At 42.0% G+C, this 24,334-nt stretch overlaps 2 protein-coding genes across 6 annotated transcripts in view; one reads left to right on the plus strand and one right to left on the minus strand.

The window, feature by feature from the left end:
- The window catches only part of dthd1 (death domain containing 1), a 31,469-nt gene extending 31,335 nt beyond the window's left edge, over positions 1 to 134 (minus strand). Inside the window, exon 1 of the mRNA XM_068308133.1 lies at positions 26 to 134. The gene's annotated coding sequence lies outside the window, so the exon portion shown is untranslated. The remainder of the gene's footprint in view (positions 1 to 25) is intronic.
- Positions 1 to 24,334, plus strand: part of arap2 (ArfGAP with RhoGAP domain, ankyrin repeat and PH domain 2) — a 93,097-nt gene that overhangs the window by 20,809 nt on the left and 47,954 nt on the right. For all 5 annotated transcript variants that reach the window (XR_011034407.1, XM_068308128.1, XM_068308131.1 and 2 more), the window contains exons 9-14: positions 44 to 237; positions 8,275 to 8,381; positions 15,542 to 15,741; positions 19,396 to 19,481; positions 19,572 to 19,754; positions 22,972 to 23,146. Coding sequence is in view for 4 of the 5 variants with exons in the window: in XM_068308128.1 (XP_068164229.1) it covers positions 44 to 237; positions 8,275 to 8,381; positions 15,542 to 15,741; positions 19,396 to 19,481; positions 19,572 to 19,754; positions 22,972 to 23,146 (945 nt within the window). In the remaining variant the exon portion in view is untranslated. The remainder of the gene's footprint in view (positions 1 to 43; positions 238 to 8,274; positions 8,382 to 15,541; positions 15,742 to 19,395; positions 19,482 to 19,571; positions 19,755 to 22,971; positions 23,147 to 24,334) is intronic.

Below are 24,334 nucleotides of genomic sequence, written 5' to 3' on the forward strand. Positions count from 1 at the left end.
TGTCTTTCTCTGGTTTTTGTCTTACTCATGCACGTGTCCACAGGGGAGCGCCAGGAGTGGATGGAAACTCTTCAGACGGCCGCGCGCCCCCCCTCCTGCAGCTCCCAGAAGCGCTCCGACAGCCTCCCTCACCACTCCTCCACAAACAGGCGAGGCTTGTTGGAGCTGCGCGGTTACAAAGGCAGAGTGCTGGTGTCCCTGGCGGGAAGCAAAGTCAGGCTTTGCAAAACAGAACAGGTACTTCCAGCACCGCCGGGACTTCCTCTCTGCAGGATGACAGCTTCCTGTTTGAAAAAAAAGGAGATAATAATCATTTTGAAGCTCATGATGTGGGGATGGTCTTGAATGTGTAATGTATTACTCACACACACACACACACACACATATAGTTCATTGGTGAAAAAGCTTCAGGGTTCAATGAAATATATATAACACTCTGGTTTTGGTTGGTACGAGGTCGTCCCAGCTGGTGGAGCAAAAATTATTCACTCTGCTGAGTTGACCCGACGCCCAAAGGTTCAGAGTAGTTTGGAAAGGATGTAAAAAGAAAATGTATTTCTTTACAGATGACATCATGTTTTATCTGCACCCTTTCGTTTGTGTATTTGTTAGCAGGACTGAATAGGATGGAGGCTGGACCAGGAAATAGCGTTTTCCCTACTTTTGCTCTAATGTTTCAGGCAATGAGTGAAGTTTACGCAAGTTCTAATTAAATCGTCATGCTAACACTGCTAGCTAATGAGCTGATGAGTGATTCCTGTCGTACACCTCGCTCCTCTTGTTATGTCTTAGCCTGCAATCACTTGATCACTTGCAGCGAGTTAAAACCACACGAGTCCGGTTGTCAAAGAAACAGGATAATTATTACCTCTCCAAAAAAAAGCAACGCTTCTGGTAGTTTCTGACAGACACTGCGTGACTCACAGACTTGGTAGGGGTGTTGGACATGTGATGGGGAGGATTTGACTGGATTTTGAAGTGAATGTGGATTTGAGATTTTTCTTCTCACTGCCTTCAACACTGAGAACACACCGAATACATTTTGGAGGGGATCCAGATGCAGGAAATGTTTTTTCTCCTGCAAAATAGCTCTGCTGTATATCAGTTAGCTGGTTATGGTGTGGAATAGGTGAGAATCATAATGGGAAATTCTGGAGTTTAATTCATTTCAAAGGGGATCTTTGAGCGTGATGGGAGTATGAACACCCTTCTATTTGCCTTTTTGAGTTTTAATGCATAAGGCAGCCAGTCGTTTTCTGTTTCCTGTCAAATACCACGTGTCAAACTCAAGGCCCAGGGGCCAAATGTGGCCCTCCACATCATTTTTTGTGGCCCAGGAGAGCATAAGAGGTCATAAGAGTGTCTAAAAATAAATAGGTCAAAAGTGTGCTTTGAGGAAAGAAAAATAAATAACTAAGCCTATTTTAATGCTGACAAAAACATTTTGAACAAAGTTAACGTCCTAACTTGTGTCTGATGTTATTTTTCTGTATTGATTGATAGTTTGATCCTTGATTGATGGAGTTCTGTGGGTTTAATAACCTGACAAATGAAAAGGATTTATGTTAGAACAGAGAAACAAACAAACATGTTTTTTCTGTCTAACTGTAATGTTTGGAACTAGAATCAGTCAGAAATTCAGAGTTATCTAACATTAATTACTGAGTTTCATTTAGTCACATTTATTAGTTAGATCTGGCCCTTTGATGCTGATGTGGCCCTCAGTGAAAATGAGTTTGACACCTCTGCTATAAGCTAAACTAAGCTAAGCTAATCAGAAATCCTCCTGATTATCACACATGCAAAATGTTCACCATATAAACGTGATCTCGTCGTGTTGTTTCTGGGTTCACTGAACTCTGGATTTGTTCCAGACGTCACTGAGGTGCAGCTGGAGTAGTTTTATTCCGGAGGAACAGCAGACGACCGTTCATTCATTTCTTTTGAGTCATGGTTCTTCTTCAGTCTTTCTGAGTCAGAGTCTAATTAATATCTGACAGTCCAGACTCATGCTCAGACACTCCTGTCCTAGCAGCAAGATATCCTACCTGAGATGTAAGAGATATCCGCCTCAACACGTCTACATTAAAGTCTTTGCACATATTTGTGTTCCAGTCTGGTAATGCATCACACATCCCACGCGCTTCCATCCCTCCTCAGGTCTCATTTTGTTTCGCTCGCAATTTGAGATATGCTGTTTGCCTTTCATTATTTTCTTCATTAGCGCGAACAAACATCTTTGGTGGAATTCTCTTTCGAGTATCGCTCCATGTCAGCACATTTCCAGTTCCTTGATCTGAGACAGCAGGAGAATGAGGAGAATCCACAGAATCAGAGAGAGTACAAATTAATTGTATTAATTCAGCTTACCAGCTAAATCCCTGACATAAATGCGGTGGCGCCGGCTTCTCATTTGGCAGCGAGGAAAGGCGGCGGCGAACTGGAGACGAGTCGGGAAGAGACAGACAGAGATATAGAAGTGGAAAGATGAAGTGAAAGGGGTGGATGGGACGCTCGGATGCAGAGGTCGCATGAGTGAGAAAGGAGCGTTGGTGGTGTGTGAGAAGAAGGAGAGAGTAATAGAGAGTGAGGGCGCGTGGAGGGGGGGGGGGAGCGCTGGCCTGTTCGGGCTCAGTGGAGTGGAGTATTTAATCTAACATGATGAACGAGCTATTGGAAACATCATCCTCCAGCTCCTCCCTCAACACCTCCACTCCATTCCTCACCGACTGTACCCCGAGATGAAACTGTGTTTAAGGTCATTTAAACACCAAGGCAAAGGAAGTGTGTGTGTGTGTCATGTGTGTCACACACACACACACACACACACACACACACACACACACACACACACACACACACACACACACACACACACACACACACACATCTACCTGTTACATATCTTATCCTCTACATCACAGGTGTTTTTGTGTTCGCCGTCAGCAGATTGATGTATCAGGTGTTTTTTAACATGTAATTTAATATTCTGACAAGGCAGAATTTGCTTGGTTGAATAAAAAAGAATTTTACTTTATACAGCAGCACCTTCTTCTTGGTATCATTACACAGCAATGATGCTGAGGATTTAATTAATCTAGACTTTAATTAAATCTCTCTCTCATAATCTCCTCCTATGATCTTCTTTGTAAGCGTTAGCATCATCCCAAGTTGTTGTTTTGTGTCACGAAGGAGAGTTTATTTTCACACAGGCGTTCTTCTCATAATGACTTTAGTTTCCTTCTGCATATTTGAAGCTGCTAGAAGTTAATCTACACTTTTAAAAGACTCCTGCTGCTCTTTTGAAATGGGTGACTGAAATTTACATGAATTGATGAAATTAGTTTTTTGGTGGCGAATCTGTTAAAACAGATGCCTTCTTAACCGTCTGCCCAGCGTGGAGTATCCTGAGCGTTTATTTAGTTACTCTACAATTACTTTTCTCTGTGCAAACATAAATTTAAACTCAGTTTTCTCTTTTTCTTTTGTGCTGCTCTGGTCTCCAGCCATGTCTGAGGATTATCTGCTGCCCTTTAGTTGCTACAGAGTTCATTAGCAAGTTGCTAACATGATCTGTTCACAACTGATGGCTCATAACACAATGAGGAAGGAATTTAAAGTTATTGCTAAAACTAACATTTCTATCACTGATAATGGCAAATTAGAATTTCAAGGTTTGTCTTCCAGTCACAATAAAGTTAGAATTTAATGACAGTCGAATCAAAAGTTTCAGAGAAATTTCCGTTTGGATGGCAGCGGTAAACGTCCGGCGCTTCCACCACTAGAGCTCAAATAGTTCTGAATATCTATTAAACTATCTAAATTCTCGTCTAATCCTGCCAGGATGTCATTGACATTAGGTTAGTTCTTAAACAGGATTGGAATCTTTGTTTTATCAAAGTTTCTCTTGAAGTGATAGACCTGTGCTGAAGCAGCAGTCAGACGCTCGCTATATAATGCTGCTGCTTATTCACAGTAATAAAAATAACAATAATAATAATGGATTACATTTATACAGCGCTTGTCTAAACTTAATTTGAAATACAGTCCATGGTACAGAACCAGTTCATGCAGAAAGAGACCCAGCAGTCTGCAAGTAGTGCTGTACTTTGATGGTTATAATCAAATGGTACTATATCAATACCATGATATCAATAAATTAGTTAAAGTTGATCAAAGGGTTATTAGGTAAAATAGTTGATTTCTAATTTGATCAAGATGGGATTTGGCTCCTGAAAATTATCTCCAGACCCCAAACTTGTTCTCTGGAGACCTTAACCTCGTTCCTGCTAACAGGCACTGATGATTCTTCAGTGTTGGTAAAACAGTGCTGAAGGGATGACTTACTGTGGATCAGAGGTTTCTCTCTTTATGGACGATCTTTCTTCTGCTTTCGTCCATCGGAAAACAAATCATCCAACATAATCTGGAGAATCCAACCATGATTTTGGGGATTTTTGTTCTTGCTGTCCTTATTCGCAGAATTGATGGTGAAAGTAATCTCATTACCTTCATTGAGTCTCTCCAGCCGGCACCACTTCTGCTCGCTGTGGTTTCACACCAGTCCTGTGAAATTCCAGTTAGATTACTGTAACAAAGGTTCACATGTCATGATGTCGTGTTGCAGAAACACGCCCACCAGTCTGTTCATTTCCTGGCATTCAGTGAGTTTCCTCTTCCTGATTCCTGAAGCATTTTTTTCTTCTTGATTGGTTTGTGTAGATTATTTTAGGTGCATACTTTTTGACATGTGGCGAGACCAGCAATGTGGTTTGGTGTAGAGACAGTGGAAAAGACAGGAGACAGAGCTGGAGGTAGCAGAGATGAAGATGCTGAGGTTCTCTCTGGGAGTGACCAGGATGGATAGGATCAGGAATGAGTACATCAGAGGGACAGCACATGTTAGAGGTTCTGGAGATAAAGTCAGAGAGGCCAGACTGAGATGGTTTGGACATGTCCAGAGGAGAGATAGTGAATATATTGGTAGAAGGATGCTGAGTTCTGAACTGCCAGGCAGGAGGCCTAGAGGAAGACCAAAGAGGAGGTTTATGGATGTAGTGAAAGAGGACATGAAGGTAGTTGGTGTGAGAAAAGAGGATGAGAAGACAGGGTTAGATGGAGGACACTGATTGGCTGTGGCGACCCCTGAAGGGAAAAGCCGAAAGGAAAAGAAGAAGACGACTTTTTGACATGTGCCTCCTTTTATTTACTTTTTTGTTTCTGCTGTTTTATTAGAAATAAAAATCCTTTGTCTCTATTGCATTTCTGGTCTTTCAAGTTCACCAACGTCAGAAAAACTGATGGAAGCTTTTTAGAGGCTCTTGGGTGGATGTTGTTGGAGATGGAGGTCAAGACGACCTGTGATTTACCGGCGTCTTTTAGAGAGGTGACTCACTCAAAAAATAAAGATTAATCAGAATGAGTCTTCATGCATTTCTTGATCTTTTTTTATGACATATTTTAATTTCTTCTATAAAATGTGTATTTAAGTAACCTAAACCAATGCGTCTGAAGTGCCCCTGGGGGTCTTTCCCCCTTTCCCACCGTGAGCACCATCATTGCTATCTACCCCTCGGTGCTTTTAATTGGGTGAGTTATTTTTACCTCTAATGCCTCTGCTTCTTCTCCCCATCCCTCCTTCTATCCATCCTTGGTGAATTAATTGGAAAGGGCAGAAGGCTACGGCACATATTGGGTACATAACGAGTGGCGAGGGCTGGACGGCTGCTAACATCCAGGGCTCTAATTGGCTGCCTGAGAGGGATGAGGGTCATTAGGTATAGGTGACTGCTTTGCCCTCTCAGACTAACTCCCCCACGCATTTACATTGAGACAGGCGCGCACGTGGACGTACAGTAGAGTTCCTCCTCCATACATCATCTGGAACCAGTCTCTTGCTGCTGGTTTTGAACCGCCGCCGCGTCCCGGCTGATACATCCTCAGCTGAACCGAACCGGAGGATCCGCTTTGAGCGAGGTTGGCTCATCTCGGCGCTCTTGTTATCGTGTCACGTCTTCCAATCCTCCGGATCGTACCGACTTCAAAAGAGCAATGACTGTGTGTCATTATAATTGATAGGATAGAGAAGTTTCTGCTGCGTTTGAGGCCTCACATCAAAAGTTTTACCTCAGTTAGGACCTGGTCACACGGTGAATTCACTTGTTTCACGTCTCGCTCTTTTTGCTCCGTTTCTTTCTTGGCTTATCTCTTATGTCGTCCCCTTCCATTCTCAAAGCGTCATAATCACGCAAAATGCGTCTGAGGATCTAATCTCGTCGTACGTTTCCGATCCCACTCGTTCGCTCTTTGTTCCGTTGTGCAGAACTGTTGGGGGGGAGGAGAATAATTGCTCGTGTCTTTTTCACCGCGGTCCTGGAATTTAGTTTGAAGTAACCTAATTGGGGGTAATGATGTCAAATGAAGATTTTAACGACGTTAGCCGTTACTGAACTAAACCGCACAAAACTGAAACATCAGGTTGGGAATCCCGGAGCGTTCAGAACACCAGCGGCTTTGTGTTTGTGCTACGATCTGCAAAATTTGAGTTGTTTGCACCTAATTAGTTGAGGACTTTGTCAAGAGATGTGGCATCGCTCTCCTCTTCAGCAGACACACACACACACACACACACACACACACACACACACACACACACACACACACACACACACACACACATCTAAGATGGGATCGACCGTGTATTCCCAAGCAGGGCTTCTCTGTTCCTTATTCTTTCCTCACTTTGTTTGGTGTAATAGTGGAACTCTTGCTGGTGAAGAACAGAAACACACGGTTTATATCTGGAGCATCGAGGCCTCCTCACCAAAGCAGGATTTTGTAATCGCTTCTTTTTGTTCTACTGACTCGGTGTCAGCTGCTCGGCTGACCTTTGACCCGTCCACCAGCTCTCTGGAAGGATTACCAAGAGTTTTTTTTATTTGCTTTTCGCTTCCCCTTCCTTTATATCCCAGCTATCTCTCTCCTTCATTTGACTCATGCTTTCTGGCTTTGCCTCTGTGCCGTAGCGATGGTGTAATATGGAGTTGTACTTTTCTCTATTGTAATATCTGATGCCTGTAGGTTTTATTTTTTGCTCTATTTTGATGCTGCGCTTCTACTCGTGTGGGTGGAGACACTTCTTTTGTCTTCCTGTCTGTTTCTTCTAGCTGGCTCAGAGCTCAAGGCTATAGAAAATGGTCTAAACTGCTGTGAGTGTTGAGGGTGAAGAGGAGCGGGTTGGGTGTGTGTGTGTGTGTGTGTGTGGGGGGGGGGGTGTCGAGTCATAGCACAGCTTATGAACACGGCGTCTCTGCATCTAACCTCTATTTCTGAAATGGGACTCAGAAAACGTTGAAGTGGAAAGGCTTGGGCATGAGTTTGATTCCCCAGATGCACCATTTTCACATGGCTTTGGTGTTTCACACAGGTACACACACACACACACACACACACACACACACACACACACACACACACTGCCCCCGCTTAGTTCTTTATGAGATTGTGTGTGTTAGTGTTTTAAAGACGAAGCCAATTACTCTTCGGTGTGTGTTGATGCGTCACAAACTTTTTAGCTGCTCTCAGACGTCTTAAGAATATGACCAGCACTTTTTTCCCAAAAATAAAAACTAATGAAGGTAGACAGCCTGGACCGACGGCGTCCCCGTAGTGTTGGTTTGTTTTCATTGGAGCAAATGTCATTCAAATTTCACATGATTAAAAAGTTGCACCTTTAATGAAAAGACCTGTTCGGCTTTGTACGAGTGGTCTCTAAGGGAGACAAAAATCAGCAGATAGCGTCTCAGGAAGGACGCTAACGTTCCCAGGGTCCTTTAGGAATACATTTTCACACTTTCCATAAGTTTAAATAGGTTCCTCCATTCATCCGGAACATTTTTCAGACGGATGTTCTGGCTTTAAAAATGGGAAAGCTATTAAAGACGACAAAGGAGTCCCGCTAGCATTTCACCACCGTCCAGCCGCTCTTCCGTTTCCTTCCCCCTGTAGGTCATAACGGCAGCAGGAAAACGCTCCTCACACACCTCCCAGAGGTCCTGCAGTCCTGGATCTGATTCAGTGTTTAGTATAAATGCATAAGAAGCTTAGTTAAGTCATTATTTTTAAGTTAGTTAGTGTCTACATCATTTAGGCAAACACACACACATACATGAACACATGCACACACGCACACTCAAAAAACATCCACAGGAGCGGTGTTGATCAAAGCTATTGGTATGAGATCTATTGACCCTCATCTCTTTATTTATCTGCCAGGACTATAAAGCGGGTCTGGCTATCGCTGAGGTGGAGCTGACTGCTGCCAACATTAAAGACGTGGACCGGAGGAGCTTTGATATCAACACACCCTTCAAGAACTTCTGGTGCGTTCACACCGGCGCGTGCGCTCATTCTCCCACAACAAAGAACTATTTATACTAAAATTCCTGTGATGTAGGATATTTCTTTTTAAGGTCTGCTTGTCTGACAAAATTGCTCCCATTTTATTTGATCTCGCGGATCAAAACCTTAATCCACAGCTTCCTCCGTCTGCTTTTACTTTCTCCATCATCTGAGAGACAAATATGAAGTGAAGGAATGTCTTTTTGAACGCAGACCCCCTCAGAAGGATGCATGCAACAGGTTGAGTGTTCAACGCACGTCTGTGCTTGTTTAACATCAGACAGGAGGAAGCAGCGTGGTGTCGAGACGACATTCATAGTCCTCCAAACCCCCCATGGGCTCATTTCAATCATACCAGTTAAAAAAAACAGGCACATTTGACATAAATTCTTCTGCAGTCATGAGAAAAAAACCCCTTATTTCCTGTAAAGCACCAATCAGATTCAAGGTGATCGATGACATCATAGAAGACACACCCACTTGAAAAAATGGGTGTGGCTAGCCTCAATTCATTTGCATTCATTCTGGTCTGGAGTGACCAGGGGGCTGAAACAGAAGGGTGGGCAGCCATCCCATAATACTATGTAATACACGGTCTGAGTGGTGTCACAGGTAAGAAACTTCAAAGATGTCTTTTGGGGACTTCAGGTCCATTTCTAAAATTATTAATAAGAGTATAATATTGGACCTTTAAATGTCATTCACATACACTAAGCCTCTTTCTTCACTGTATTTAAATCCCAATACTCACATATCACATTGCATCAATATTCACAGGAAAGTGGCAAAGACATTTAATCTGCGATTATACATCAAGTATATGAAAACCTTTATGGTGCGATAAGAGTTTAAGATACTTGTGCTGAGAAAATATTTACATAGGCCTATCGGATCTGGCTCTCGCTTTTAGACTTCAGAAATAATCCAAGGATGTAAAATAGCTAAATATTCTCTTCGCCACAAGATATGCGTATATAAACCACAATGCATTGAAATCAGCTACACCATAGGTCAACTGACAAGCAAAGAATTAATAACAACACAACAATAAAAAGTTCTTATTTATCATCTTGAGCCAGGATAAAAAATTACTTCCTGAGATCTCAGACCTCACTGAGATGACACTAACACATGTGGCGTGCGTTTACCCTCCTGTTTATTCTGGTCTGTTGCTTCATACAGTTATGTGTCATCCTGTTTCATCAGAAAAACAATAATCTTCAAGAGAAATATAATTGTTATAATTGTTACTTTCTGATCAGGCTGCAGTCGTCAGGCTTTAAATATCAAACCTCATCTCACAAACAGATAAAAATCATTGCTTATTGTTGTCATTCATTCTGCAACTCGTAACTAATATTATGAATGCTGGCAATGAAGCACCCCAAAGGACACACAGAAAGACTGCTCAGGCAGTAACTCATAGATGGCTTGTAACTGATTTACAATCAGCAGATGAATGTTATGAAGTGTTTTATAGTTTCATACAAATCTGTAAAGTCGGTGTCTTATGATCCTATAATTTTGTATTAATGCCAGATAATGCTAACACTCAAGTCAGTCACTGAAGTTGATTTCACCAATGAGGTAGTGTAACACTGAATTAGTCAGCATAAACAACACAAATAAAAATGCGTCAACAGGTGTCCCCCCCACCCATTCGTTTCATTTTCTTTTTCCTTTCTCACATAAAAAACCTGATGAGAAATTCTCAAAAAAGTTGCAACGCCTGGCTGAAATGGAAAAGTTGGTTCATGGATAAAAGCAAACAGTTCTCTCATCATTCTTGATATCTTTAATTCCATATCATCTTAAACCTCCGACGTTGAATCAGAAAAGGTAAAACAAATATCAGCCTTCTGCGGAGCGAAGAGATGACTGTAACCTTTTTCATATTAATATATACTCAAAAAAAGTTTCTCGTGTAATGAGTTTGAATTATCAAATGAACTTTATTACGGAAGCAAACACATTCATTTTACCTTTCATGTTTTCCTTGGCTCTAATGAGACAAGAGGATATTTTCCTTGTGACTGGATTTTAGTGGCGCTCTGTGTTCTCCCACCAAACATCACATTATCAGGCGCCGCAATAAACAGCATCAGCACGACTTTTTCAGTTTTTATTCTAATGAAATCTCCCCTGGGAGCGTTGTGCAGGTATATCTGTGTGTGTGTGTGTGTGTGAGTGTGTAGCGCACAGCCTTTCAGGTGGCTTAAACCCATGAGGACCTACAATCAATGAGCACGCAGCTTGTTTGTGCTGTAATGACCCATTTAGAACACGACCGTCACAGCCGCCCGGACAAAACCGCTTTGTTTGAGTGCACTTGTTCGCTACTCCGCCGTATTTCAGTTATTTATCTACCCCTTCCTTGTTTGCGCGTTGTCCTCTGTAAAGACTCCCCCCCCCCACCACTCCTCAACCTGTCTTTTGCATATCTAATCGATCTGTTTGTGTCAGCTAACTTAATGGTCCCGTCGTTTGGCAGCGTCGTTAATATGCTGGACGTAATTTCCATTTTGTGCGAAACAAAAAAAAGAAAAACCGACGGAATTAAAATGAGCTCCGGTCTCCAGCATTGTTTTGATGATGTGATAGCTGGAAGGGTTTCATTGTGTGTGTGTGTGTGTGTGTGCACGTGTGTGTGTGTTTGTATCAAATTGATTGGTGGCCCTGGGAGCAGTATCCTACCTGCTCAAGGTGGGGATTAGTGAGAAACTGGTCTAATCACTTTAAGCTGTGGAGACTCACATTGGCTTTTCCATTGTTTTGCTGCTATTAAATGGACAGACGGTTCATCCCACTGCGGTTGGAGGCAGCAGTCAACTTTATGAGTTAACGGAATGACAATGAGTCTGGGAGGAGAGGAGACTTTACAGACAAAGACACCAAAGTTTGAAGGAAAGGAGAAAAAAAAACTTTGTGCTCTTGATCAGAAAGTACTTCTGCTTCATCTAAGCTGCAGATAAATGTCAAGCTTGAGGGTGTATTGAGGAAAATCCATATTTGTCTATTTTTGTTTTGTTTCTATCTTCAGTTTTTACATCTCCGTTGTGTCATTGTGACATCGCAAAAACCCCAAAACTACTGTGTTACTGCATCAGTCGATATCACAAGAATAGGTTTTAGTTATTTGGATGAAGGCTACAGGCTCAGTCGTAGTATTTAAGGTTATTTTTTTTATACGCTGGGATCATCTAACAAAGTGATCTCATTATTAGTCGTGAAAAACTTTGTTGTTCGAAGACACGATTTCATCCTTTAAATTCCATTTGGTGGTTTTTTGTCAGTCTAAAGCTGCTCCTCTGAATTCTTTTCAAATTGACTAGTTTGTTAGTATTGATTTAGAATCGGCTTTAAATGGCACCATTTGTATTGAACTGGATTTTTGTATTTGATTACATGTGACACTAAATAAAATCCTACAAATAAAACGAATCACATTTATGCTAGAATAAAGATGTCATTACACATTTAATATTGACACTGGTATTACTGTGACCACTCCATTGTAGGGAAAGAATGCTTTCATTAACATCTTTGCTCAAATATTTTTGTGTTATATTTTTCCCAATCCTTTTCTAAAGTTATGTAATGTACATATTTTTTGAATGTCACCAATAACATTTAGCTTCTTACATAAAAAAAATCCCAATGTTGGATAAACTGTAATTTTGCTTTAACTTGTAACATGATTCTTCAATCAAGGTGAAAGAAGATATAAATTGTTTTCTTTCTTTTGCGCTACAGATGCAAATAGCATCACAAGGTTTGAAATAACAGCAAAAGCGATAAAGAATCCTTTTTTTTACAGTAATGGAAGATGTTGAAATCCTTGGATTGCTCATGATAACCGTTGATTTCTTAGAAACATGTCGTGTCAAACACCCACTGGCCATATTATGGCAGTAAATCATTTCTTCTTTTTATCTTGTCTGCTTTCTTCAACACATCTTAGATTTAATCCAATTTCATGTCAAATACTGGTGATTCATGTCTTTTGAAGAGCTGCCAGTTTTAATGTTAATGTCCATCTTTTATATTTAATAATTAGATTCTTTTAGAACTCAGTCTTGAATGACTAATTCCTGATTTTTTATTCTTTGTTTCTGATTTATTTTAACCTGAAAAATCAACTTATAAATGACGGAGGATAGAACATTTTAGTAGTCCACTGTGATCTGTTTGTTTCCCATCAAGGTTATTATAGAGGTGCATTGATTACCCACATATGAAAGCAATTTGTTCTCTCGGTAACAAATAGGGCTGGTAATGGCTCGTCACGCTACTGGAATTTAGAAATAGAATTTCCTTCTCCTCAGCTTGTACTGACTAACCACCCTAATGAGTTACTATACATAGAATTCTTATCAAAAACATTAATACGATGGCTTAAACAACGTTATATTTCACTCCCTTATGATGACATATGTATGTATGCAAGAGGAGCCGGCTACACGTTTAACATTCATGAAAAATTTGATTTCCCCTCTTGCAAGTATGAAGGGTAGCACAGCATCTAGGACAAAGGACACTGGTGGGAGTACATTTTTGAACAAGATTTAACCGAGAATTTTAAACAGTCTGTCAAGCTACTGTTCATCGAAATTGCATTTCCCAATTCAATCATCATTTAACTTTTCATGTGAAATACATTTTCATGAGTTGGGATTGATTTAAGGTCCATGTGAAGTGTCTCCACACTCTGAAGGTCACGTAGGCCGCCTGAAATAGAGTGCTGGATTTACTTTATTAACAGAACAGTTTGACGTGTTTTTGGAGATATACTACTTTGCTTTCTTGCCAAGAGTTTGATTAGATGCACAATCACACTCTCAGGTTTTCTGCTTAAAAGCAATATGACATGAATCTTACAGTAAAGACTGGATACCTGGGAAAACCACAAAACCTTAAGGTGTCAAACTCCAGCTCCAATCCTATTTTAAAACATAGAATGTAAAAAAAAGTTGCTAAGATACTCATCTCCAGGTTTTTACTACTACCTTTCAATTCTGATAGTTTTCTAGACAGTTACATAGATAACATGAGCCTGAAGACTGAGAGAGTTTAACGTTTTAAAAAAAAAAAGCTTTCTTTTGCTTTAAAGTTGTTATTTTAGTGACTTCTAACTGCTGCAGTGGCAGTAAAGGCATCAATTCTGTTATGTTTCTCCTTCATCAGGTCATGATTAGTCTTTGTGTTCCATAAAATCAGCCGGACTTATTTGGGAAAGCTTGAAAACATTTTGCATCTCAATCAAGAGGCTTCTTCGGTTCCTCAATTGACCTGAAGATGAATAAACATCATCTAGTTGATTTAATTCCCCATAAAGGGTAATTTTACCCTTAGATTTATTTTGACTTTAAAGCAGACTTATTTTATTGTTTTTTTATTATTTGTTTGTCCTGATTTCACCACATTTCTCCTGGAAGCTCTATTATCTCATTGGCTGTCTTTGAAAGCAGCGTTCACTTCATATCCTGACCTTCTTTGCTGCCGGTCCTCTTTATATTCTTCCAGTGTTGTAATTCAACAAAACAACGTGAGCAGTCATCTGTTCATGGGCAGGAACCCAATCAGCCTATTGATCTCTCCCAGGTACCTGAGTGAGGTGGACTGTTCACATCCTCTTCTGGATCAAAGCGTTGGGTCTCCTTCGCCTCGTCGCCTCTTTCCTAGCTCACCTTCTGATTGGACGACAGCGGCGGCGTTTCTTCTGTCTCTCAGTCGAGCCCAGACTTTTCTACTCTCTGTCCTGTCAGCTGCATCTCTGACTTTCCTCTTCCTCCAGCTCTTGGATTGGCTGCTACATACTGTACACTTATCATACATTCAGCTAATTTTAAGTCACTCTCCACATTACACAGCAACTCCCTCAACATGCATGTGCCATCCGCTTCATTACTAACCTGTCCTGACTGTCCCTGCCAGGTATTTTTAAAAGTGCTTGTTAGAGTCTAATTGACATATTCCATCATTCTAGTGTGTGACGTTTACAAAAAGATCTCCTCATTCTGGAGAACTAATGAGTTAGACATGGATGGATTGAGAGACAGGTGGACGACTATCCTTAAAGGTGCCCAATTTGGTAGCGTTAACAGTTTCGGCATTTACTATGTGTGTGTGTGTGTGGGTTGTGCCTTTTTATTTTTATAGCTTGGACTTTTTTACCTTAACCTTCCCCTCATCAAAAAGTACTTGGAAGTTTGTCAGGGTACGAAATTCTATGTTTAAAACCCAGCTGATGTGACTACCTGGTTGTTTAAGTAGCAGATTAAATGCATCCAGTGCAGTATTATTCAAAACTCTTACACCATATGGAGAGAATTACATGCACACACACTATTTATTACATTCTTCTGGGCAAACTTGATGGATTTGCTCCCATACAGTCACCAGAGCATTATTAAAGTAGGACTCTGATGTTGGGCAATAAGGCTGGGTCTGCAGCCGGCGTTTGACCTCATCCCAGAGATATTGGATGGGGTTAAAGCAGAGCTCTGCAGGCCAGTCATGCTACCTCATATTGAAAAAACACATCCTTGACTGTGCTCACACGGTCTGACTGGGTTACAGTTGGCTTTTGCAATAACCTGCCCCCCACTTTCATGTTCACAAAGCGTTTTATTTCAATTATGGCGGAAGGGGATTCTAAAAATCTGTTTTTCCCTCTTCAAGTTCTCCTGAGTCTTCATGTGCAGCACATGTATGACCAGGGTTTAGCTGCTACCGCGTGTGCATGACAAAGACTGATGTATTGCTGCAATAGCAGATTAGTTGGAACAAAGAGAAGATCATTACACTTACAGATTCAATGCAGTACTTCTACACATAGATAAACCTCATTGCATTATTTACACACTAGCCTGGGCCAATACGTTCACACAATGCTGTTTCAGCTAATTCCTAACAAGATTATTTATTTGTGCTTGACAGTATTTCATGTTGCAAATTTAGTTTTAAAATTCTTTCGAATTACAGTACTTTTTAATGTAAAATAATATCCTGAAAAGACACCCCCCCACACCCCCATGACCCTGCCGTGCCATGCTCTGCTATGCTATTCAATTGCTCTCTCTCTCCAATTAAATCAATAACTGTGAGGCGGTGGTGGGTTGGGCCAAATCGACTGTTGCAGCTTCACGGCCGAGTCGCAGCGGGACAAGAAGGAGTGGATTGAAGCGGTCCAGGAATCGATCGCCGAGACTCTCTGCGACTACGAAGTGGCGGAGAAGATCTGGTTCAACGAGGCCAACAGGAGCTGCGCCGACTGTCGGGCGCCGCGGCCCGAGTGGGCCTCCGTCAATCTGGGTGTGGTCATCTGCAAGAGGTGTGCAGGTAAGGCGCACACACACCCCCGGAACTGGTTGACACATCTGATAAAAGAGCCTCCCACATGTATGAAAACCCGCCTGCATGCAGAATGAAGTCACAGGAAGTCAGAACAGCTTTTATGTGACGGCGTTTCAAGGACTCAAAAACAAGAACTGGATGTTTGCAGAAAGAAAACAAGTTCAGGAATTTGGAACACACTAAAGGAATGATGAAAAACAAGGTAGTTTAAAGGTGATGAATTCAAAATAAACTCATTTATTACTCATAAGAAATAAATATTAACAGTTTGTACTTTTACAGTTTGTACATTTATTCTGTTTGCTGTTGAGGTAATATTGATAAATCGGAGACGCTTTTCTCTCTGTAGGGTTTGTTTGTGTCCGTCTGAGTGTTTTGTTCTGACCCAGAGGCTCTCCTTGAATAAGTTCTCAGGTGATAAGCCACTTATGGGGGTTGACATCTGGCCTCTGGACTTTCTAATCTATTTGGCGATGCTGGATGGCTCAGATGAAATGACAACAAAGATTAAGGCATGGGCGAGAACTTAGGGGCTCACAAACTGCTTTGTGACCCCCTAAATGTGATTAAAAGAGAAGCTGGAGCCGTTCCTGATCTGAGGCGATATCTGATTTTCCCCTTCTTCTCCAAATCTTCCCCAGGCCTGATAAAACTCCCAGACAAGTTTTTAATGTTATTCTCCACCTTACCTCTGTAAAGCTTATGTAATTGGTTCTCATCAGATATTCAACATCCCTTTTCAAACAACCTTAAATGATTTCATTTGCAGGGCTATTTAATATTACATTTTGTCGACACGCTGGGAAAGAGAGGGAGGGGGGGAATATCTGCAACCGAGAAGCTGTCCTCACTCCGCTCTGCTCAAATTAGGTGCTGGTCCATTTTGAATACCAATGGCTGCTCACGCTTTTAATTAGCACTCTTATGTCATGGGCAATAAAGAGAAATGCTGAACAAGAGATAGAGGAAAAAAAAGTAATGAGAAGGCTAATGGTGAAAATGATCCCGCATTGGCTCTCCTGCTTTTGTGCCAAGACCCAATGAATTTTAATAGTCCGTAGCTTTACTCTTTGACGTGCAGCTAAAGACGGGGAATATTTGCTCTTTGTTTGTGAAGAACAGAAGGACTGGCAGGGATCATTACTCTGTTTTATGGAAAAAAATACATAAAAAAACAGCAGTTGCATTTTGTCAAAAAAAAAAAATCATGCAAAACATAAAAATGTTGTCATTAAAGAAAGAGACTCTTCACTATAATTACGTGCAGTTTTTGAATTAGTTTAAGATACAAAAACGTCACATTTGGTGTTTCTTTGTAGAATAACCCATTTTAGTGGATAATCAGCAAATGATCAAAAAGATCAGTGAAAATATACAAAAATAAATAAACAACATATTTACAACCTCAAATATATATACTAATAATCTAACCCTAATCCTATTTTTAAAGCTGCACATGGTTACAGCTCTACTCGTCTGCTCTTCGTCTTCCGTTCCTCCTCTTCACCCTTTCCCTCACATGAGCTGACCATCCATAGGAAACCATATTACACCACGGATCAGGAGGCCACTCTCCACACATGTAATTACAATAAACTCTTTTCGACGCAACTTGTAGATCCATCTGCTGGCAACTGTTTCCATGGTAACCACTAAATGTAATGCTTATTTTCGAGCCTTCTCTTTTTTCTTCCTGACTTCTCGTTGAGTGAGGGGAAAAAGCACAAAGGTTTCGGAAAAGTACTCCGTGAACCGTCACCAGGAAAGTTTTTAATTGGGGCTAAAGTTCTTTGGGGGTTGAAGACTTTTTTTTGTCGGCGCTGGCGTGAGGGGGATGCCCTTGTGCGTGTTGTTTCTGTTCCATCAGAAAGATGAAGACGTCAACAACAGACTATTTATACGGGAAGATCTCGCCATGTGCCTGTGGCATGTGCGAAAGCAGACGTTTTTTCAGCTTCATTACTTTTACACAAGTGAAAATGGTCCTGTGGTGCCGGGTGGCTCAGCGAATGAAGCATAGCCGTAGCAATTCAACACGCTCCCACAGTGAAATATTTTCACTCCTTCGCAGCTGAAAGTGACAGAAATCCTGCTCTGTGGCTTTTATTTATGGCCTTTATGACCTGGACTCAGGCTCTCAAAGACGGAAATCAGTCCAGACTTTTCAATGTGGCTTTGAGGAAACTGATTTAAAATCATTCATGCATCTAAACTTTAATATGAACTTCCCCACAAAACATTTCAAACATCTCAGGATGAGAAGGATTATAGTTGGACTTTGTACTTAAAATGTATTTATGCAGTCATTTTGAATGAGCAGAGTAACTTCCTCTTAGGTCTTTACTCAATAACACTTTTGATCAGGCATTAAATCCATCTAAACTTTTACAAAGGAGATTTTTTGCTTTTGAGTTTTTTGAAACTTCACATTTCAATAAATTTCATCTAATGGTTGTGAATGACACATAAAAGAGCTCCATATTAATGCACAACTTGAAACACGCACACACACACACACACACACACACACACACACACACACACACACACACACACACACACACACACACACACACACACACACACACACACACACACACACACACACACACCGGTGTATATATATGTTTTAATATTGGGGAACACATTCCTAATGCCCATTGTATCCATGGGGTGTCCCACTGGGGGTTGTAGTCGGTTCACTCCACATTCAAAATTTAAAAGAAGAACAATTAGAAAATATTATTATTATCATTATTAATGTCATTTATTTCAGTGCAACCACTTTTAAAACAATTTGTACAAAGTGCCAGAGATTTAACTTTGCTTTTGTTTTAATTCATTTCATGGAATGTTGAAATCAATACCTTCGTTAAAATCTTAATCTGAGACCCTCTTTTTTTTCTATCTGCTTATTTCAATAGAGATGCGACGAATAAATATTTTTTAAATATGGCATGAATTCCTTCTTTCTTTTAATATTAAGAGAGGATCCATGACTTGTGGCTGCTCTGCTCTCTAAATCTGTGTCAAGGCGATCTTTTTACAGCTTTCACAGCCCCATCTGTCATTTCCATCGACTGTGGAGCATGGAGGGCAGTAATTAGATAATGCCACATTGAGATCTAAAATTATCTTCCTTTTACATGCAGACATTTCACAAATTTCACATTCAGACACAGTGTTTCTGCCAGATACATTATGCATGGGCGCTCCGTCTTTGGCCAAAAGCGACCCCAGAAGCCTGTTGTTCACCGAAATAAACAGGCCGACCCGCAAACACAATGAATTACTCATGATTCATTAGCAATTAATGGCCCTCGTTCTGTGCTTTCATTTCCAATTAGGAGCGCTGAGAAGACTTAATATGTCTGTTGTGAGTGAGAGCATGAGCCTCCAGTTATGCTCCGTTTCTCCTGACTTGTTACTGCCTGTTTGTTGTGTTCTCCCTCACTGGTGTGTGGGGGTGTGTGTGCAGAGACTGTAGATGTCTGTATGCAGTCCGTAGAAGTGAATTTAAAGCGAGCCGATTGGGTGTTTCTCTGATTTAAATAGCTTTATAACCAGGATTTGTGTGACATTCTGAGTGTGTTTGACTGCGTGTGTGAAACGAGGCTAATGACTGCGTCTGACTGTCAGGGCAACACCGCTCCCTCGGCCCCAGCATCTCTAAAGTCAGGAGCCTGAAGATGGACAGCAGCATCTGGAGCAACGCGCTGGTGGAGGTGTGTCCGGTTGTGTCGCTTGTTTTAGGTGTTGATATCAAACACGTATCTCCATGTTTGTGGTCTTCTCCTTGCCCTTTAACCCCTTAGCTCTTCCTGGAGGTGGGCAACAAGAAGGCAAACAGTTTTTGGGCCGCTAATCTGCCCTTGGAGGAGGAAATCTTCAGCGGCGCTTCGGCGGAGCAGCGAGCTACGTTCATCAGGAGGAAGTACAGGGAGAGGAAGTACCGCAGGGTCCTGGAGGGCCTGGATGACCCGCAGCAGCTCAACCAGGTACCACGTTTATAGCAACCTTCAATAGACACCTTTTATGCTCTTGCGGGCCAAATAAAATGATGTGGAGGGCCACATTTGGCCCCCGGGCCTTGAGTTTGACACATGAGCTCTATTACCTCATCCACTGAGCCGAAACAAATGAAAAACGTTTTCGTGACTCTTCATGATGTAGGGATGAAAACCTCTGTGTTCACATATGTCTTAAAATACCAAAGGGGGGGGGTCTCATCCACCTCACGTGGGGGCGGGTCGGTGATGTCAGGTCTCCTCTGCCAGGCTGCGTTTTATGGATATCACGTCTGTATTTTTCCTCCCCTTTAAAGGACCGAGCCTCCAAACAGCTTAGTTTCCACCGTCGTCAGCGTTTACTCAGATCAGACACTTTGAATTGTTTTTTTTTGGGGGGGGGGGGGGCAGAAAGACCGGGAACGAGTCGTGGAGAGAAACAGGAAATGATGGGAGAGTGAGAAGAGAGATATTCCAGCGAGCTAAGTGGAAAAGTGGATTAGGCTCCACAACAGAAACGCTTTGCTGGCTTTTGCACTGGTGTGTGTGTGTGTGTGTGTGTGTGTGTGTGTGTGTGTGTGTGTGTGTGTGTGTGTGTGTGTGTGTGTGTGTGTGTGGAGTGTGTGTACATGTGTGAACATGCGTGCTGCTCTACTGCAGACGTGTGAATTTGCTGTTATATTTTTTTGGGGAGGGGGGGGGGCATGGTGTTTGCAGGGTGGTGAAGGAGAGAAAATGTGACAGACACAGAGAATGTGTCTGCATGAAATGGTTTGACCACTGTGTGTGTGTGTGTGTGTGTGTGTGTGTGTGTGTGTGTGTGTGTGTGTGTGTGTGTGTGTGTGTGTGTGCGCGTTCTCTCTTTCCGGCTCAGCGGGTTTTGATGGGGATCAGAGTGTCATCGAACAAATAAACACGGAGCGGTTGAAAACATGCGACCGCATCTCCGTTTAAATCATAAAGAATTCTATTTAAAACCATTTTCGCTTATCTTAATATAATGTAATAAATCATAAGCAACCTATAAAGAAAAGTATTTTTATCATAAACAAGGACACTGAGTCTAATCTCATTGGACGCGCTGTTCCAGTTCTGTGTCACACTTACTTACTGTAACACTAGTATGAATATAAAAAATAAAAGCTATATAAAACCCGTTCCTTTGGGACTCTTCTCTGGAACAAAGACAATAATACTGGCAATTTCCTCTTTGACATTCATGCAATTTTTGAAATCATGCACTGGCGTTTTAACAGCTTTTATGGGCCCACTGGACTTTGAAACTCCTGCAATAAATTACCATTTAAAGTGTCAATTTGAGTAATGAAATGAGAATAAAAATAGTCGTTTGCACCTGACTTCATCTCCGTGTCTCTGACATAATCTCAGCGCTCAAGTCGGGATGTTTTCACTCCGTCAGGTCCCCCCCCCCTCGGTTTCCTGCTCCCATGTTCCCCATTAGAAGAGAATTTCCCAGTGACCTCCACAAAGTCTCCGCAGGCCGCGTGACCTAGAACTGGGGGGTGTCAGAGGACCTTCTTATATCATTTCACACACACTCACACACACATCAACCCTCTAGCGGCTGCAGTAATTGCTGTGACACAGAAGGTCACTTCCAGAGACGATACAGAATAAGGCCAGGTTGCATGGGACTATTTTGCCGTAATCTGACCCTGTCTGGTGTGAGGCTGAAAGACAAAGACGGCGAGAGAATAAACTCATCACACCCTCACAAAAATATGTCGTCTTTTGTTTCCCGTCAATAAATACGAGTCGGTATTTTTTGTTTATTTCTGCTTAGGTGGAAATAAAGGAATCCGTGGACACACACCTAGATGTCTCTGTCTGGGTGCAGGCCCTTTGTGTGGGCGGGCTGGGTCTATTGACTGGCACTTTGTTTGTTTGTGGACTTTGTGTGTGTGTGTGTGTGTGTGTGTTTACGCGGCGCCTCACTCGGAGAAAGAGGCGCGCTTGTTTATGGCGGATCGATGGGGCTTACTGACTCCGTCCGACTGATGAAAGCAGAGGTTGCTCGTTGAAATTCCGGTATTTTGCCACTCGACTCCACTGTTGATCCACTTTGTAGCAGGTCATCGTCCACAATGTCGGCGCAGATTGACCGGACCGATGGCGCCAGACGGCGGCAGAAAGGAAAGGCTTCGCTCGACTCAGGCTCTAATCCGGCTTCTTTTAGTCAGCTCACCTCGTGGAGCAGGTTAATGGTTGTGTGGAATGTTTACATGCCTGCACCTTAAATACCGTATGTAGGTGTCGTATAGGGACTCAATGCTTTCTATCAGTTTAATGCTGTTCAAGGTTTAATGGAGGGAGGCTGATGCCCGGGCGGGGGTGCCTGAGGCGGCTGCAGTCAGATTGACCAGTTTATAAAGGAAAATATAAGAATATAGAAAATCAAAGTACACCGAGAAGTTAGGAAGTTTTGTATTTGATTTCCTGTTTCAGTATTCCCATGAGAAGATATTAAAGTTTATATAGACGTCCTTAGAGTTCTAAACACTTAATGTCTTTTATCATTCGAGAAACTTTCTAAAGTGGGATTGAAACTGATTTATCGGTTGTGTTTTTTGTTCTCATCCATGTATTTCCTGCGTTCTGCTCAGCCTATGCTTTCTGCTCTCGGTCCCGTCTTCCCACCTTCCGCGTCTCCAAAATGGTTTGTTTCATTATTTTTAATATGTCCCATTTGTCCTTTTTCATTTTGCTATATTCCTTCTTTTCACAGGAATTATATATTTAACGATTCCCACAGGAAGTATTAAAGTTTGATCTTATCTTCTCTTTCGAGATCTGCGGGCAAAAACCCAATTCTAAATTTTTATGTGGTTTGCTGTCGACACTTTATGAACTCTTTGTCCTCTAGCCGCCTGACCTGCACGCAGACGCGCTGAAAGACGGACGCGTTTTCTCTAGACTCAATGGAGTGAGACCATATTTGCTTTTTTTGCAGTGATTTTTACGGGTCTTTTGTCTCGGGAGTGAAATTTTTAAAGGTATTTATCCAACATAGAGCAGTGACAGCGTGCATTCCGTCTTTTATTAGTCTGTCACACTGGGAGGTGTACTTACATTAATATGATTTGCAACCACTAAAAATCACCTTTAATAAGAATTCATAACATTTCCCTCCTGAAGAGCTTCTCAGTGGTGCTCAGACCTTCTGTGACTTTTTGTCCTGTGTATTCAGGCTCTGTGTGCGTCGGTGGTCCTGCCTGACGTTCTCCAGACCATGATGCTGGTGTTCAGCGGTGCAGATGTGATGTGTGCTACCGGGGATCCAAACGTCTCCACCCCGTATCTCCTGGCCCAGCGCGCCGGACAGAGGCTGCAGATGGAGTTCCTGCACCAGAACAAACTGTCGGGTGAGTCGGGGTACCATCAGTACCATCACTACCTTCAGTACCATCACAGAATCATCAGATTATTTGTTCCCATCTGTCGCTTCCGTCCCAAGTTGGTTGAAACCTGTTTGCTATCGTGTTCAGATTCAGAACCCTAAAAGGTTCAGAAATAAAGTTTTCATCCTCATTAAACAGGAAAATAAAACACCAGCGCAGTGCTTGATGTCTGTGTAGGTTCTGAGTCATCCAGGTCATGGTCATCCAAAGAAGTCTCTTGGATGAGAGACGAAACGTTTTCAAGAACTTTCTGAACGTCCAGTGGATCGACTCAACAGCTTTTGGACAGCGCAGTGCTTGTTAGCAAAGTCTCCTCATGCTTTGTAATTGTGTACTACCCTATTACTTGTCCTAATGATCAACTTGAGGATGAAAAATCGCCAGTGAGAAAATGCAGCGTTCTCTGATCTCAGTGAATAAGTTTTACTTTTTAAATCCTGCTGTTAGTTTCCTCAAACTGAATAAAGGCACGCTAACGCTAGCAGTTAAGCAACTACATGAAAAACACCGCATTTTATCAGCCTGCTCTTGTTTCCACTGGAATTAAAACACGTCAGCCTGTGTGAGTTTAGTTCAGAGCATCTAAATGTGTGTTTTCCAACCCGCATTAAAATCTTGCTTTCATTAATAGAGAATAAATCTCTCCAGCTAGAATAAAACAAATGTTTCCATGAGCCCAGGTGAGGCTGTGGACCGCAGGACGCATGAAACAGAATCACTGGTCGACAGGGGTCCTAATTAGGCCCCCCATCCAGGAAAGGCCTTGGCATGCCTGCGTAGATCAGTAAAACCTCATAACTGAGTGTGAACTTTTACAACACCTCATTCGGCCAATTCCCCAAACAAAATAAAAGCCAATCATTTTTACAATTCAATCAGAAGCCGCTGCGCTTTAAAGTCTCTCTGGAAGCCACAACATTTAAATAAAAAATGCTGTTTGTCTTTGTGCCCCCCCCCCACCCCCCCCCCTACCCAGCAACGCTTTCTGTTCCCCACCTCGTGTCGGAGGCGCCGCACAGATGTGCTGCGTTGTGAGGCGTGCTAGCAATGGCTTGTGTTGTGTTTGTGCGCGTCCACACAGGCTAATGATAGAAATGTGTTAGATTAAAGGAGCACGAGGGGCCGCCGGCGGGGGCCGGGGGGGCTCACCGT

Source organism: Antennarius striatus, chromosome 23 (assembly GCF_040054535.1).
Source record: "Antennarius striatus isolate MH-2024 chromosome 23, ASM4005453v1, whole genome shotgun sequence".
NCBI classification, from domain to species: domain Eukaryota; kingdom Metazoa; phylum Chordata; class Actinopteri; order Lophiiformes; family Antennariidae; genus Antennarius; species Antennarius striatus.